General features: G+C 36.1%; 2 protein-coding genes across 12 annotated transcripts in view; one reads left to right on the top strand and one right to left on the bottom strand.

Annotated features, from left to right (window-relative positions):
• mast3a (microtubule associated serine/threonine kinase 3a) overlaps positions 1-10,194 on the bottom strand; it is a 29,894-nt gene extending 19,700 nt beyond the window's left edge. For 2 of the 4 annotated variants that reach the window (XM_079614013.1, XM_079614014.1), the window contains exons 1-5: positions 10,057-10,194; positions 6,473-6,504; positions 2,651-2,727; positions 2,311-2,380; positions 1,112-1,187 (exon numbers count right to left, since the gene is read on the bottom strand). In XM_079614013.1, coding sequence (XP_079470139.1) covers positions 1,112-1,187; positions 2,311-2,380; positions 2,651-2,727; positions 6,473-6,504; positions 10,057-10,095 — 294 coding nt within the window. In that variant the 5' untranslated portion in view covers positions 10,096-10,194. Of the gene's footprint in view, positions 1-1,111; positions 1,188-2,310; positions 2,381-2,650; positions 2,728-5,261; positions 5,835-6,472; positions 6,505-10,056 lie in introns of those variants that run through there. The other 2 variants (XM_079614011.1, XM_079614012.1) reach the window with 1 other exon arrangement.
• Positions 10,195-10,279: 85 nt separating this feature from the next.
• On the top strand, positions 10,280-15,833 carry gdf15 (Growth differentiation factor-15). 8 transcript variants are annotated; one of them, XM_079612521.1, is made up of 4 exons: positions 10,280-10,526; positions 10,693-10,747; positions 13,791-14,053; positions 14,518-15,833. In XM_079612521.1, the coding sequence occupies exons 2-4, from the start codon at positions 10,731-10,733 to the stop codon at positions 15,264-15,266; spliced, it is 1,029 nt and encodes a 342-aa protein (XP_079468647.1). In that variant the 5' UTR covers positions 10,280-10,526; positions 10,693-10,730; the 3' UTR covers positions 15,267-15,833. The 8 variants fall into 8 exon arrangements, with proteins under 8 accessions (XP_079468647.1, XP_079468648.1, XP_079468650.1 ...); XM_079612522.1 differs by having other exon boundaries at positions 10,634-10,747; XM_079612524.1 differs by having other exon boundaries at positions 13,620-14,053; positions 14,518-15,827.
• The last annotated feature ends 542 nt before the right edge of the window (positions 15,834-16,375 follow it).

Raw genomic sequence — 16,375 nt, 5'->3', positions numbered from 1 at the left:
ATATAAAAGATACCGATTACTACTATGATTTCAACAATTATCTATCTAGCACAGGGGTTCTCAAAGTGGGGTTCAGTTTTGCAAAAATATTTAGCAAAACAGGAATGGAAACTGCAATTCGCATTTACAGGTCACCTGACGTATGTAAAAGGTCTATATTTTTTTTAAGATGACGCGGTATGTTTGGACACCTCATATGCGCCGCTCATAAGTACAAGGGCTTTCCTTGCCATTAATGCTTGGATAACACGCCTACATCTCCTTCCATTAAAAATAATGGCTAGTGCGTTGGCTCGGATATACATAAACCTACCAACATCTGTTACCATAATTTTTGGAATGACTTATCGCGAGAGGAAAAAATTACGTTTTAGTCCCATAACAACAATTAATGGAAACGTCATCATTTCGCAATATTTTTTTTATTGAAATTTTTGAAAATATCGCAAAAGTTTTGCGCAAATCGGCAATGGAAACTATGGTCTATTCATCATCAAAAATGATTTGGCTCAATTTAAATTGTCTGTTGTATATATTTGTTTGCTGTGCCGGAATTCCAAACACATTTTTGTGCATGTGAAGGATGCTGTTTTACATGGATATGGGACACGAATGAAGTCCCTGGAAAATGTTCTGCCCCCAAAAGTTTAAGAACACCTGATCTAGCCAAAAAACCTTTTAGAGCATAAGAAAAAAGTATATTCATTGTAGAAATTCCCCAGCCTTTTCCGTGTTTTTTTTTTTAAAGCGTGGAAATCACAATTTTTCCATTCCCTGATATTTTAAGGTGGCTGTGGGGACCATGAATACTTTAACACTGTAAAGTTCATCAATATTAATGAGAAAATCTAGCATGCTGTGTACTTGTTAAGTCTCTTTTCCAACTGGCTGCACTTGTACTGCCAATAAATTGCACTCCAAAAGCAAAAACAAATAGTGTATAGATAACAATAATATATATAAATTGTATTAATATATCATAGGTTAAACACATCTGCTCTGTGCAGTTATAATATATACAGAAAAACACTGCAGATGAAATGGATTGACGGCTAAAGGAAAGGAAAACAAAGAGGGTTTTTTTCAGAATAACTGAGAGGGGCCCACTCACTGAAACAGCAGAACTGTGTGGATTGGTTCCATATCCAGACGAGACAGACGCCACAGACCACCTTCGTGTGTCCGGTCTGAAATAGGGCAGAGATACAGGAAGACAATTTTATCTGCAGGTAAGGAGTCTCCATTCAGATATTTGGTATGGATCAAAGTGCTGGTTATTTTAATGGGTGCACAACGAAAGAGTATCCTGACCTAAACCATCAACAAATGACAGTGTACTCCTTTATACATATATATTACCATTTTGTTTTTGGCGTCACATTGTTTTAATGTTTTTGAAAGAAGTCTCTTATGCTCAACAAGGCAGTAAAAACAGTACTATTGTGAAATATTATTATTTACCATTAAAAAAAAAAAAGGTTTCTATTTGAAAATATTTTAAAATGTAATTTAATTCCTGTGACGGCAACGCTGAATTTTCAGCATCATTACTCCAGTCTTCAGTGTCACATGATCCTTCAGAAACCATTGAACATTTTTTCAGGATTCTTTCTTTGATGAATAGAAAACATTATAAATGTCTTTACGGTTACTTTTGATCACATTAATTCATCCTTGCTGAAAAAATTTATCTTATTTTAAAATAATCTTACTGACCCTACACTTTTAAACAGTAGTGTATATACCAGACAGATTTACATGTTTGTCTGAAACATTTAAAATGCTATTATATGATAAAGCTTGTGTCTTTGACAGTAATACTAGGATAAAAAAGAGCACATTTCACTTATTTTAAGATCTTGAACATCCTCTACCCAGTCATATAATTTATCTACAAATAGATGTTGTTGTTTTTTTGTGTCCTTAATGTGCCTTAAAAGCATACAACTCATTCACTCTTCATTGAGCTGTACAAGGAGGCTGGTAGGGTCACATCATTTTAAGCAAGCATTAATAAAAGTGGATGGAGCCTCAGTGCATAATCACGGCAGTGTAAAGTAATGAGGCTACACGCTGACTTCACTATAATTGCTGTGACAAATGCCAAGCTTCCCATCCCCGATACAGCCTTAAGGGCAGCTGCAGTGAACGCTCAATCTTATTGTTTGCCAGCTAAACATTTTTCCACACTTATGTCTTGCTTTTATATACTGCCATTATGAAAGGGCAGACAACATATAACATAAATGACTAAGGTGTATAAATTTGGACATGTTTGTAGTGTGCAGTCTCATTCTGCTCAGCTCTTACCTCCGTATGAACGGGAAATTGACCGAAGGACTGCTGGAGACATTTCTGGGACTGTCCAGCGGACTGCTGCCTGTAGAAAATGCACATTCCATGAGCAACACGCACAGTATGGTTGGTTTACACTGTCATTGGATGCCAAAGTGGTTGTGTACTGAGTGGCGCTCCTCTAAAAGGCTTTGTTGATAGAGTGTTACTGGCATTGGCCATTGGCATATTCAAACAGTGGGCTAGATGTCCAAGCATGTTACACTACCTGGTGTTTATAATCAGGCACAGTGTAAATCACACATCTATCATTATCTTAATTGGGAGAGAAGCAAAACAAAGTAATTATAGCTACCAGTTGGAAAAGGAAGGGGTGAGAGCGGTCTTGATAGAGTAGGTGAGGGAGCCAGACTCTTCCTCTTGTTCCGGTTACTGTGGAAAGAAAACTCTTGTTCTTGTTAAAGGCAAAAATACTCTGTTTTCACAACCCCTATTAAAGCCATCTATAGGGATGCTCTATTAATGTCCTTGGTACTGTCTGGAACACAACTTGGGTTAACTAAAACCTTTCCACTATAATATATAATTATTATATAAACAATATAATGTTTAATAACTGTTTGTTGAATGGAGACATTTTGTGGCACAGCAGCTTTTACAAGTTGTTACTAGGGATGCACCCATATAATTTTTTGGATTCCGGTTTCCCGATTTCCGTCATTAAAATGGATTGCTGTTTTGATCATGTTTAAAATTAGTTTAAAAAACGCATGCATTAAGGTATACTAGCTAGTTTATTGCCGCATCATCAAATCATCCTCATTGAACAGGGATAGGATCAATTTAACATTTAACAGGACAACTACATAATACAACATAAAGATACTTATGAAATAATTAATTGCATTTCTATTAAGTTGTTCGAGCGGATGACGGTTGTATTGGTAACCTAGTAACCAACAGTAAATAAAACACCATCGGTGGAAACAGCCGATTAGTCACGTGGGTTTAATGTTCGCTAGGGGTGTAACGATTTGACGGTTTGACGCTCTTTAACGTAGCGTGACAGATCACTATATAGTAGGGCTGTAACGATTAATCGAAATCCAAAATAAAAGTTTGTGTTTACATAATAAATGTGTGTATATTGTGTATAATTATTTTGTATATATAAATACACACACATGCATGTATATATTTAATAAAAATGTGTTATTTATATATAAAATAGTTCTATTTATATATAATATAAATCATATAAAAATATATATGCAGTATATAAATGCAAATATTTCTCAAATATATACATGCATGTGTGTGTATTTATATATACAAAATAATTATACACAATACACACATATATATTATGTAAACACAAACTTTTATTTTGGATTTCGATTAATCGTTACAGCCCTACTATATAGGCACCTCAGTGTAAGCAGCAGCTCGAGTGAACGCGATCCTCTCATCCTAATAAATATGAATGAACATCTGAATGTTGAAAGATAAAGTACAACTTACTGAAACGTATATATTGTGTAATCACTCAATCACTGTTTTAATGGTCAATAAGAAAAAAACAATTTTATGTTTAATTTTCTCCCCCCGCCTGTGTACCGAACCGAACCTTGACGTCAAAACCGGGGTACCGAACCGTCACCTTTGTGTACCGTTACTTGGTTATTCGGCAAATGCGCTTCAATCTTCCATTATTCGCATGCCATGAACGCTTTCTCACAAGTCAAAAACCACCTCAAAAAAAGGGATTTTTGTTTTGTTTTGTTCCACTCGTTTCTGATGCAATACTTCAAAATGTGCATAAAAACAGTGATGGAAATATAGCTAGTGACCGTTCCGTCAATTTTCCCGAGTGTCATTCACGCTGGCACCGGGCCGTATTGTTGAGCCCTGCTATATTTTGTATAGGTTTCATTTTGTTGTGGCAAATATTTAATTATTTTACCTATAGAAAAACGTTGAATTATGCAACAGACATTCAACTCAGTGCCTTCATGCAGTTAATTAATCAAAACCATCTATCTGCCTTTTTCGTGCTATTGCTGACATGCAGATGGTTTTAAGTTGATCAAAAATAGGCCAATAAATATCAGCGGCCGATACATCTGTGCATTTCTAGTTACCCACTCAAATGAATAACAAGGCTGGTCATGTGACATCAAAATGGCAGCACCCATGAGAGGGCGACCCTTTCTATGTAGATATAAACATAATAAAACACTTATCTACAAGACTGAAATTATTGTATTAATCTTATACGAGCATACATCAGTTTAATGAGACATTTTTAAAGCACTGTTTATTTTTTTATGTGTAAAACTTTTTAATTGGCAAAAAATTGCACCTAAAATGTTGCAGTTCAACAGATACACATTTTAACATGCTTCTTACACTTTTTCCTCACAAAACGTTTTATATAAGACTTACAATAATAACTAAAAATAAACATTTAAAAAAACCTTACTTCACCTCAATGCTCGTATAACTTTTGACGACAGATTATAGCTTACTATTGCGTACACTAACTAGCCTATACTTTGTTGACAAAGGCGTCAAACCGGCATAACAATGAGACAGTCATCACAGACCCAACAGACGGTTAAACTGTAAACATGTGAGGACTAGAAAACAGAAAATGACCATCCACCGCCAACAGGACAATGAGCAGCAGACGCTCAGCCGTACATGGGCCACGTTTACTATCGGAAACAAAAACGGACTGGGTGGAAAAACAGCGTGTATGCTGTGACCACAACGATATCGAGAGTGTTAAGACATATTTTATAACATTATAGTAGTTATTTCTCGATCAACTTTATCAAGCATATTGCTCGCAGTAGCGCTAGTGGAATTTTTTCAAGTTAGACCCAAGTTTTGCGGACCAACCTTGTCGATTAGTAAATAATCGCAATGGAAATATACAGTAATATGCTTAAAATCGTCGTTACCTTTTGGGTCGTTTGACTAAGCCTCCTGAAACGAACTGACTTTTATAACTCGGACACACCGTCCAGTAATTCCGATCAGACATGATGTTGGTGTATTCGTCTTCGTTCTGCCCACAGTATCAAATCCTCATCGATGGTACACCGCACCGCAGCATTGCGACGAGTAAACGCAGTGAGGTCTAATATCATTCCCAGGCGAACTTCATGTCGACACAGAATCCATTGCATGCAATGCGGGGGAGTAGACAGTCACAGAAAGCGCCTTAGGAACAGCAGCGACGATGCCATCATCGCGTTATTTTCTCACAAGTGACACAATGCCACATGGGTTTGGAAAATGCCATCGTCTGGTTATACTCAAGCCCTGTCACTGCGAAACGGATGCTGCTCGCTGGTTTAAAGGCATAGCAACACAACTGTAGCGACTGCAAGTTTAAGGAAACAATAAAAGAAATGCGGGTGTGCGGAGTGGAGGAAGTTGTCATAGAGTCTGACTGAAAGAAGGGGTCATGGTGGGGTTTGATCGTCACCGCGCCGGGCAACTGAACCCGCCTTCTTTCACTTTACATGCATAGAGTGTCCCATACTGGTAAGCCCGTGTAATAGGCTACTAATGTTGCGGATATAGTAATAAAAACACTCAGAAACTCCCTCCTCTGACATGGGTTATATTCATATGAGCGTGACTCACCCACGAGGTTGTAAATTAATTTATGCCAATTAATTTCTTCTTTTAACTCTGTATGAATGTTAATAAACATTTAGGCCTATTAGTAAATAACTATGCTATCTAATACATAGGAAATCAAAAAAATATTGAGTGCATCTTAAGATGTTGCAGACAGATAAATAATTAACTCATTTCCATTTGTTTCTGACACATTAATAATAATGCTTAAAAACCACATAATTTGACCTCACTGCCCTTTTTGACTACACTTTTTTTTGTAAAATAAGATACTAGACATGTAACAGGTTTGATATATATATATATTTTTTGAATTATGATATCATTAGTTACACCAACAACAAAAAAGTTAATTTAATTTGCTCTCCATGGGGCTGAAAAATTTATTTCATTTTCATTTTCAATGCAGACTTTTTGGATATATATATTTTTTTAATACTAGGCTACTAGAAATGTCAAAAAACGTTACTGAGAGCTATGACAGTGACAACATTTTATATTAGAGTAAGAGGACTATACTCACATATTTCCTCTGCGTGGAAGGCTTAGTTCCTTCTGGAAATAAATAAATATTGTGTTATAGCCTATTAGGTCATGTACAACATGCATAATACACTGTTGCAGACACCAATGGCCTAGTAGCCTACCCCTCTTTTTTATTTTTTAGCAAAGCATCATACAAGTATGTTTTAATATATTGGATTTAACGAAAATACAAAGCATGAGAAAGAAATGTCTTGGATTTCAAAAGAATCAAATATGATCATACACAACAATAGTCATATAATGAATTTTAAACACTAAACCTTTGTGATCTTTGTGACATTCCCTTTAATTGCGTTTAATTCTTAGTGCAACTTTTAAACCAGAAACAAATTCTCCAGTCCACTTAGAGCTCAGCACTGAGGGAGATTCAAGATGTGTCTTATAGAGGGAAAGAATTCACGTTTACAGAGTTTAACAGCCTTGAATACGGCAGCCCACATAAATGTTACACAGCTAATAAAAAGAAATTGACACATTTTTTAGCATGTTTTTGCATTTCTGGATTCGTTGAATGCTGTCAGTGTTTTTAGTATTGTCACTGACTCTTGATTTAATGAATTTCAAGGTTCAATCATACAATCATAATTATTGTAATAAAATGATGCTATGACCTCACAACATTTCTTGGTAATAGCCAAGTTCCAGGCAAAATCTGAAAACTGAAGCTACTCAATGTCTCATTGTCCCTTTTTGGCTGGAGAATCACTGTCAGTAGGCTCAATGCCACTGAATATTTGGATAGACATCTGACGATAATCAGGATGTATGAGGCCAAATGAATACTTCATTAGTTGCAAGATTGGAGTCTATAAACCTAAAACTCTTATATTCTGTTTATCCATGGTACAAAAGTTTATCTTAAAAAGCTCAAGTGCTTATGTGGAGACCAGTCCCTTGCTTTCTTCTTCAGCTCCATTACAAATAATGCAAAAACATTATCATTTGTGATGGTGGAATGACTAGCCTAATACATTTTTGAGATCCAAATCTCAGCCTTATGGACAACTAGGCTATATAGGCTACTCTTCTGTTTTTGGATATAAATTTGTCAGCCCTCAGAAGTGGGAGATGTTTGTGTCAGCTCATTTATTGTTTTACTGGGCTGTCGTGTCCAAGGGGACTGTCAATGTAGTGTACTTTGTCGCTTTGAATGAGTGTCTTGTAAATGACCAATAACAAAGGTTGTCTTGTTTATTCTCCAATAGATTGGTGCCTTTCCTCAAGGATGTACGCTTTTTATGAACTAAGAAATAAGCTACTCTTTCTAAAAAAATAAACAGTAGCCTATATCTTTATATCTGTCACAGTACTCATGGCTTTACTCAAAGTAAAGCTCAGAAGTGCACTGAATTCAAGTTGGGCTTCATAATAAAAATTCATCCTGTCCCACAGTCAACAAATATTATGTAAGGAATAATTGACTCCAGGCCTTTGAATGTACATGGTAATGTGGCCAAGCGGATAAGAGTTGCCGTTATACCTCGGGTGTGCATTATTTTTCATCTCATCCCAAGCCTCCGTTGCTAATTACAAAATGTAATTTTAGAGCTATAGTAACGGAGGCTTGAGCCACTAGCAGACTAATGCAGTTATTAGAGAGAAAGAGACAGAGATTAAGCAAGCGTGTATGAATTACCTGAATCTGTGTGTCTCTCAACAGTGTTTGTCAACAGCTGTACGTTTATCTGCTCAAAGAACAGCGCCATTAAAAACATCAGAGCGGCGCTGACAACAGGTTTCTGTGCGAGTGTGTGTCCGTACTGTATGTGTGTGTGTTTGAGTGGGAGAAGAATGTGCTTTTCCATAAATATGTTGCAAAAACATGGAAATAATTTGTTGTTTTTAAATCCTATTGTTTACTATATTTATTTGCTTGATCAGTGTCGTTGTGGGTTTTGGTTCTTTTGCTGGTGTAGGCTGTAAGGAACTTTGAAATAAAGGAAATCATTTGGCGAAGTGATATGGAACTGTAATGCGGTCAAAACCTGCCTGGAACTATTTTAGTCCTGCGTACTTTAGTACGTTCTTAAACAAATCAGATTCAAGCATTGAACAGCCCCGTAGAAGAAGTACTTATATTACAAAAGGTGTCTTCTTCGAAAATAAAACTCTAAAACATAATTCCTTTGCTGCGTCATCTGTCAAAACTTATAACCTTGGTGTCACTATGTTCTGTTTTGCACATCTACGTGCATGCATGTGAATGATGCAACAGCGAGAGACAGAAATTCAAGTTTACTTCTGAGTAACAGGTTAGACCTGACATGTGACAGAACATCAGACAGGCCTTTCACTTAAAATTTACTGCAGGCAGTGCTGTAACTGTCACTTAAATTAACCATTTAAATATGAACTACAGAAAAATCACAATCATACAGTACATGACCACCATCAACCTGAGGTCAAGAAGTTAGAAATATAAAGGATTAACTGGACAAAAAACAATAATGAGGTATTGTCTGGCTTTCATGTCTGGCTTCAAATGTTTTTGCATTCATAATAATGTCAATTAATCAATATATATACAAATTACATTTTTTAGAAATCTTTAATTTACCCCTAAACCGTGGTACACAAAATGGTAAACAAATGAAATATATATAAAATATTTCATATGTTTACCATTTTGTGTATGGTTTAGGGGTAAATTAAAGATTTCTAAATTATGTAATTTATTGCTCTCATACATGGGGACATGGACGTTTTGGGCGACTAGCTTAAAAACGGTTACAGACTTTGAAACAAAATATATCTCATTTTTACTGTCGTTCAGTTTTTCAATCAATCAATCAATTTTTATTTATAAAGCGCTTTACAACAACCAAAGTTGATCAAAGCGCTGGACAGAGACAAAAGTACAGGCAAAAAAAAAGAAAAAGAAAAAGAGTGAAATACAAACCAATACAAAAAAATAAAATACAACACATCTATAAAATCATTATGCTAATCAGTTGTCCATCAGGTGTCAAAAGCCAATCTAAAGAGCATTTTCAGGCAAATATAAAACACCACACCTTTAAAAAAAAAAATCTATTAAACAGATTATTATGCACATTATTTCATTGGGAGGGTCGTGCACAAGGGCGCAAAGGCAGGTCTTTCAGTTATAAACAGATCGAAGCATAACAAATGTAATCACCATGGCAACTGCTGATGAAACGTGTCGACTTCATGGTTTTGTAAAAACCGAAACGTGCATAAAATCAACAGCTGTTTTTTTCAATGTCGCGATTATAAATATATTATATTCATGTAGCATATAACCAAGTATGTAATCCAAAAAACGTTTATTTCCAACACTCGCCACGTCAAATCAACCCATTTCAAACACGATATTCTGTTCAATGTAAACAAACGGATGCTAAACGTGTGAAATAAATAAGTGGTTGCAACTAATGCACCGTCCACTTTACAAAAATATAATAAAACATACTGATACTGATAAACCACTGGATTTGTGTTGTTAATACAGCCTATGTCCTCATATATTCAAATAAAAATAATAGTCTAACGTTACTAACGTAACGTTATACAGGTAAGTTATCACTCATGCACTCTTACCTGGAGACCACGCCGCCTCAGTATATTTGGCTCATCCATTATGAATATGTTTTGTAGGTTTCCTGTGGTTAATTTAACCAATCCCGTAGGGATAAATGTTTTTTACTCATGATATCTCTAGTCACCCAGTCCATCCCTGAAACAGCGAGCACACTGTCACCTGACTAGAGGATGAGAGAGTCTGCGAGGAACCAATCAAAAGACGAATCTGTACAATTAAAGCGGTAGCGACATGAATCAGTTTGTTGTTGTGCTGAGTAGCTTCTCGAAGTGCTGTCTTTCATATTAATTTAGGCTGCTTTGTAGACGGTGTAGTTAATTTAAAGAAAAATCTTAATCAAAATGTAGATATATTTGACTGAGTAGGCTACTGTTGCGTCAAAAGAATCTCGGAATAATTAGCATGGCTGTTAATTGGTTGTTGTTTTTTTAGGGTAACTTTAGCTTAGAAGTTCTGAAGATCCATAGAGGTAATTTACATAAATGTTTATATCTGGTACCCTTAATGTTCACAGTTGATATGCTGGCTACAGCTGCATATCAAATTTGCCATGTAATTTCTGGTGTTAATGTTTAGCTTTGAGTGAAAGCTGGCAAATAAAGCTTTGCTTAAAATGTGATTATTTTACACCAAAGATGTAAATAAGTATTGGGGGCACCCAAGATACTGATGCATGACCCCCTCTATCATGTAAGTATTTGTTGTGATTTATTCTTTGTCTTTCGCTAAATGTAAAAGACCTTTGATTTATTGCTATTGAAACATTCCCATTTTCAGAAGCATGCTGGAATAATTTGGGCAGGTAGCTGGCACTGTCAGTCATGTGGGATATTGTCTCTCGACTGATTATTATTGTCTGTCTCCAAGTGGCACCACGATGCTTTGATGTAACAATGGAACATTGATTGAAAAACATCACAACACTGCATGAGTCACTCTTTGTCGCTGTCTGCTCTCCTTTTATGCACAGAACACAATCTTTAAATTATCTTACAATGTGAATTCTTGGTTGTTTTTAATATACAAATGCTTGAGTGCACATTTGAGTGCTTTATCTAAAATGAACAATGATAGTTTTCCTATAGTCATTTTTTTGCACATTAATTTATGTATTTATTTTCTGTGCAGTTACTTGCTGTGGTAAATCAAAGAGAGTGTGGCCTTTACAGTCCACTGCTTTTTGTCCTTTCCTATTACTGTGTGCGCCTGATGCACTGTGTTCCTGGAACAAAGGCAGGATCGTCTGTGCTTGTTAGAGTCGTTTGAGCACGACAATGATTATATTATATCCAGCTTTTGAGGCTGAACTTTTCCCTGCTTCCTTCCCAATTCATGAAATTGTTTATGACAAATTTATGTCAGTTTTAGTTTTCAGTTGATTCTAGTTGATAATAGGTATTTGTTGTGACAGAATTTATAGAGGAGCTCTGACTTCATGCTGTGATTCAGTTGTTGTTGGTTTTTAATTTCCATCATTTCTTTATTAACCTTCATTGCTTTTTTGTTACATGTACCGTACTTACATTGTCTTTCAGTTTGTATTGACTTGTAAGATATTTTATTATATTATATTGTCTTTTAAAGCAAGGCATCCCGTCTCTAAAAATATGTAATGGTCTAATATTTTACTTAAAAAAAAATAATCAATGCCACAAGTTTTGAGATTTTGTTATTTTCCATAGTAACCACTAGAGGGAGTCATTTATCTATATTAATCGTCAGGAAGCTTATGTCTGACACCAACAATTGTGTGATGTTATTTTTTTTTATCTTCCTGGAGATTTGTGACACTCTTGCTTTTACACTTGTCAAGCGTAATGTTAGTTCTGGCAGGTCACATCAGTCAAGCTTGCATCAGCTGACTCTCAGCAGATCCATGCCTACCTATAGGAATAATATGCCTGGCTATCACAGCATCCCTATAAAATCCATTCAGTATTATCAGCAGCTTTATCTCGTTGCTCAGGAGCTAATTACCCTTCTCCATCCCCAGCTCCTCCTCTCGTCCAGTCAGGACTTGCCCTTCTGATATTCCTCTTCGAATCAACTCATTTTCTTAAGTTATGTTATACATTGAACATGAATAATATCAGCAATACATTTATGTTGGTTTGGTTCTGTTTGCCCCTGTTCTGCTGCTCTTATCCATGCTAGGCTGCATGGATAGGCAGGGAGTTCTTGCCCAGATCAAACCCATACCGCCAATCCCAACTGTATGCGAATTGTCAATCATCTTCGACAATAGAAACACTTTTATCTCCACATCATATCTCATGTAATATATGGACCACAGGGGAACAGACAAACATTTTGTTTGTAACCCCAGTAACCCTTACTGTGAACAAACAACTGCCCTATATGAGGGTGTCTTATGATGCAATTCTGCTGTAAAATGTCATCACAGTAGCCACACTGACATGTATTATCACAGATTACAGAAAGGCTTGTTTATCTGTGATTTAAATGTGGAGAGGTCTTTTATGTAGTTTATGGAATTATGGAATTCATTGTTACTGTGTATTTTTGTAGTTTAGTTGTTAATTAACTGGACGCCCTAAACACTCAAACGTGCCCTTTAACCTGTTGCAGTGGCAACAGATTTAACACCAACAGTGGTGTTTAAGATAGATAGATAGATAGATAGATAGATAGATAGATAGATAGATAGATAGATAGATAGATAGATAGATAGATAGATAGATAGATAGATAGATAGATAGATAGATAGATAGATAGATGCAATTTGTCTGGTGTATGTAACATACTGTGTTCTTAAGAGTTCATTGTGGGTGTGTATTGAATGCGTATGAAACCTTCGTGTTTTACAGTTGTCGGCTCCATTACTCAATGTGGTGCTCTTGGCATTCTGACACATGCCACAATGTTTGTTTGAAACATACCTAAGAACCTTTCACACACTTTTACCTTAGGAGAGTCATCTGAGCATGTGACACAACACGTGAAGCTTAGCCATTTATGCAAATTATTCAACCATATAATTATTCAAATTATTATTTTATTTTTTTAGGTTTGTTTAGATCTGTCTTGCTTTATTTCACTATGTGAGTTTTGTTGTACTGCCATCTATCGTTCCCACATGTAAACAGAAATGTGTCCTGTTTGAAAACAGAGGATTTTTTAAATTTAAATAATCATATAAAAAAGTTGTTTATTTATAAAGAAGAAAAAAGCACGTTTAGGCAAGACCACACACATCGTGGTGGTCCCATAATTATAGATTATCCTTTGTTATTATGAACTTGATGTTGACTGTGTGTGGACTTAAGATCATTTTTAATATACTGTATACATAATTCAGATCTGTTCAAATGTAGAATTACATAATGGAGAAGCATAGCACAGAAATTAATTAATTAACTATTCTGGTCTCATTTTGCCTCATTATAGATTTTTATATGTATACATAATAGCCAGTATTGTTTGCAGCAAGTCCCAAGTCCAAGGCGAATTTCACTTTGGGGTGACAGTATTATTCTAAAATCCTACTGACATGATGTCATTGCCTAGGGTATGACTACTTTACGTTTCATTGTGGGTGTAGATGAGCAATCCTCTCTGGTGAGGCGTGGCCTGTACCTGTATAAATGAAAACATGCCTGGAATGTCATTCATTGCACTGACCAACACAAAGACAGCACAAACAAAAAGAACTTGCCATGCAGAACCCGGTAGCACAGTGCTTTCTCCTTTCTGTTGGGGCTGTTATTTTTAGCTCTTGCCTGAGAGAGTCTACAGCTCAACGGGAGCATGGGGAAATGTTCATGGGCCTGCAGCTTGAGGCTCTGAAAACCATTATTCTGGAGTACCTGGGGATGGACGGACCACCCAGGCCTGGTGGAAGAGCGTCTCACCAGGACTTGGTCAGGATGTACCGTCAGTATAGGAGAATTGGACAGCTGCTTAAAGGGAATTCCAGTGAAGGGCAGGAGCTTCAGCCTGCAAGAAGAGCCTCTACGGTGCTCTTTCCCACGACAGGTACGTTTTTATTATAATTATGTAAAATAAAAATGTTTAATTGTGTAATTTGAGAGCATGAGTAAATTTGTTTAATAAAATACACACACGCACACACACACACACACACACATATATGGTTTAAAGATAGTGTGTTTATATTTATTGGACTCGAATGGATAAAAAAGAATATGTATGTTTGCATTGTCTAATTTCTCACGTGTAAACGTACTTTTAACGTCCCCCCCAAACTGAATGTAGTAAAGTCAATATTTGTTGTGTGTGTGTGTGTGTGTGGTGGTGTCTATCAATATATACATACACACACAAAACATGTTTACACATATGTACTTTTGTTTTAAAATTGAATGTATGTATTCACTGTATTCAAGTGGATTAAAGATTAAAATATATAATTGATTTATTTGGTATATGTTTGCGTATACACATTTCCTAATTTCCGATTTCTGTATTATTTTCCACAGTACAGCCTCTGAATTCAAGCATGGACTCAAGGCACCAGTGGTTCAGAGCTGCTTTCCACAAGAACTCGCGCATCAAAACCGGAGTCAACCTTAAACATGCGAGGCTGCAAATTAAGAGGCCGCACATGTACAAAATTTCACCCGGCCAGCCATGGCTGTCAAAAGACATTGTGGTTCGAATGCATAACCCTCCTGGTTTTCATAAAGAGACTGTATTTCGCTCGAGGGACTTGAGCTCTCGGGATGTCACGTTGGATTTAACAGTTGCAGTTGAGAAGTGGCTAAAGGACACAAGTGCTGAGCTTTTAGTTGTTGAAGTTTGCCTTCTCAAAAAACAAGAAGTGAGTACACAATCCACGCCTCGGCTTATTTTACAACTTGACCAAGCAGTGAGGAGAAGCAGGAGAGCTGTCTCTACTAAAGAGGAAAGTGTTGAGGATGAAGGTCACTGCAGGCGAAAGTCATTAAATGTTTCCTTCAAAGAGATCGGCTGGTCAGACTGGGTTATCGCTCCTTCAGGCTATACTATGCACTACTGTGATGGTTCCTGTCCGCATAATTATAAACCTGCCAGTATGCATACTCAGGTTAAGTCTCGTCTGCATCTTATGTCCAAAGGAACAACACCCGGGCCTTGCTGCGTACCAGCTGCCTATGAGCCAATGGTTCTCATGCACTATGACAGTCGTGGAAAGCTGAAACTCACGCCTTTCAATGATTTGATAGTTAGTAAATGCCACTGTGCATAAGCAACATTGGCATGTTTTTAAAGGAGGCTTATTAATAACTGAACATTATAGTCTCAAGACGTAAAGGAGGCAAAATATCTAGCCGATGAAATACAAATAAATGTTCTCACACACCTTTGGTTACATTCCTCTGGTTTATAATAGTTTGGCTTCTTCTGAAACCGGATTCCTGCTTCCCTGCATACACTGACATATTGAATGGTACTGTATTTTCACATGATTGACATACTGGAATATCAAGTTATTTATTGTAATTTATTTGAAAACGTTTTGTACCGTCTTTTTTAGTTTGTTACTGTGTTGCGATTGCGAATGAATCAAGAAACCTTTTGTATTTTTGAAAGTATGCAAATAAAGTTGTTGTATTCCTTTAAGGAAATTATCTATTTTCAGTATGTTCACTGTTCACATTTCAATAAAGACGATTCAAAATCCTCTCTGAATATAAGATAAACATCCTTGAATATTTTTTGTGAAACCATGTCATGAAGGCTATAAAAACTCAGGATGTTGTTAAAAAGCTTTGAATCCACATTGAAATGACCTCTTCATGCTATTAAAGTGCGGAAAATATATCATCAGAATGAATCATTTGTGTATGACTCACTCAGATCATAGAACAATTAACTATAAAATGAATTTACAAAACTTTTAACGTTTAAGTGTAAACTTTTAAATTACACTCTACATTTTACAATATCCGCTCTGTTATAGATAATGTTCAAGGTGAGGTCATGCCATAAATATGCCTAAAAGATATTTATCCATGTCATCCAATAACATCCATATTTATCACATCTATAAAGATATCCCAGTTCTTACATCTGTAGCCTTGAAAGCACACATAAGTTTCATTGGCCTTGACCAGAGAGTGAATGCTCTCTAAAGCAAGCACAGTGGAGGCATGAGTTCATTTGTGACTCAGTATTTACATAATAATGTCACGATAGTCCATAAAAAAATTAGTTGCCTATTGACTGACTGTAAATATTTTAGAGATACATTAACTTATGTATTGTTTTGATACAATGTAATCATTTCATTGATCATGATAACAATAATAATTTGTGATCATCACACAATCAAGCATAAAGCAATAAACAAACAGA

The sequence above is a fragment of the Phoxinus phoxinus genome, assembly GCF_949152265.1.
Source record: "Phoxinus phoxinus genome assembly, chromosome: 5".
Classification (NCBI taxonomy): Eukaryota; Metazoa; Chordata; class Actinopteri; order Cypriniformes; family Leuciscidae; genus Phoxinus; species Phoxinus phoxinus.
The sequence above is the reverse complement of the archived record's forward strand: the minus strand, read 5'-3'. Positions and strand labels throughout refer to the sequence as shown.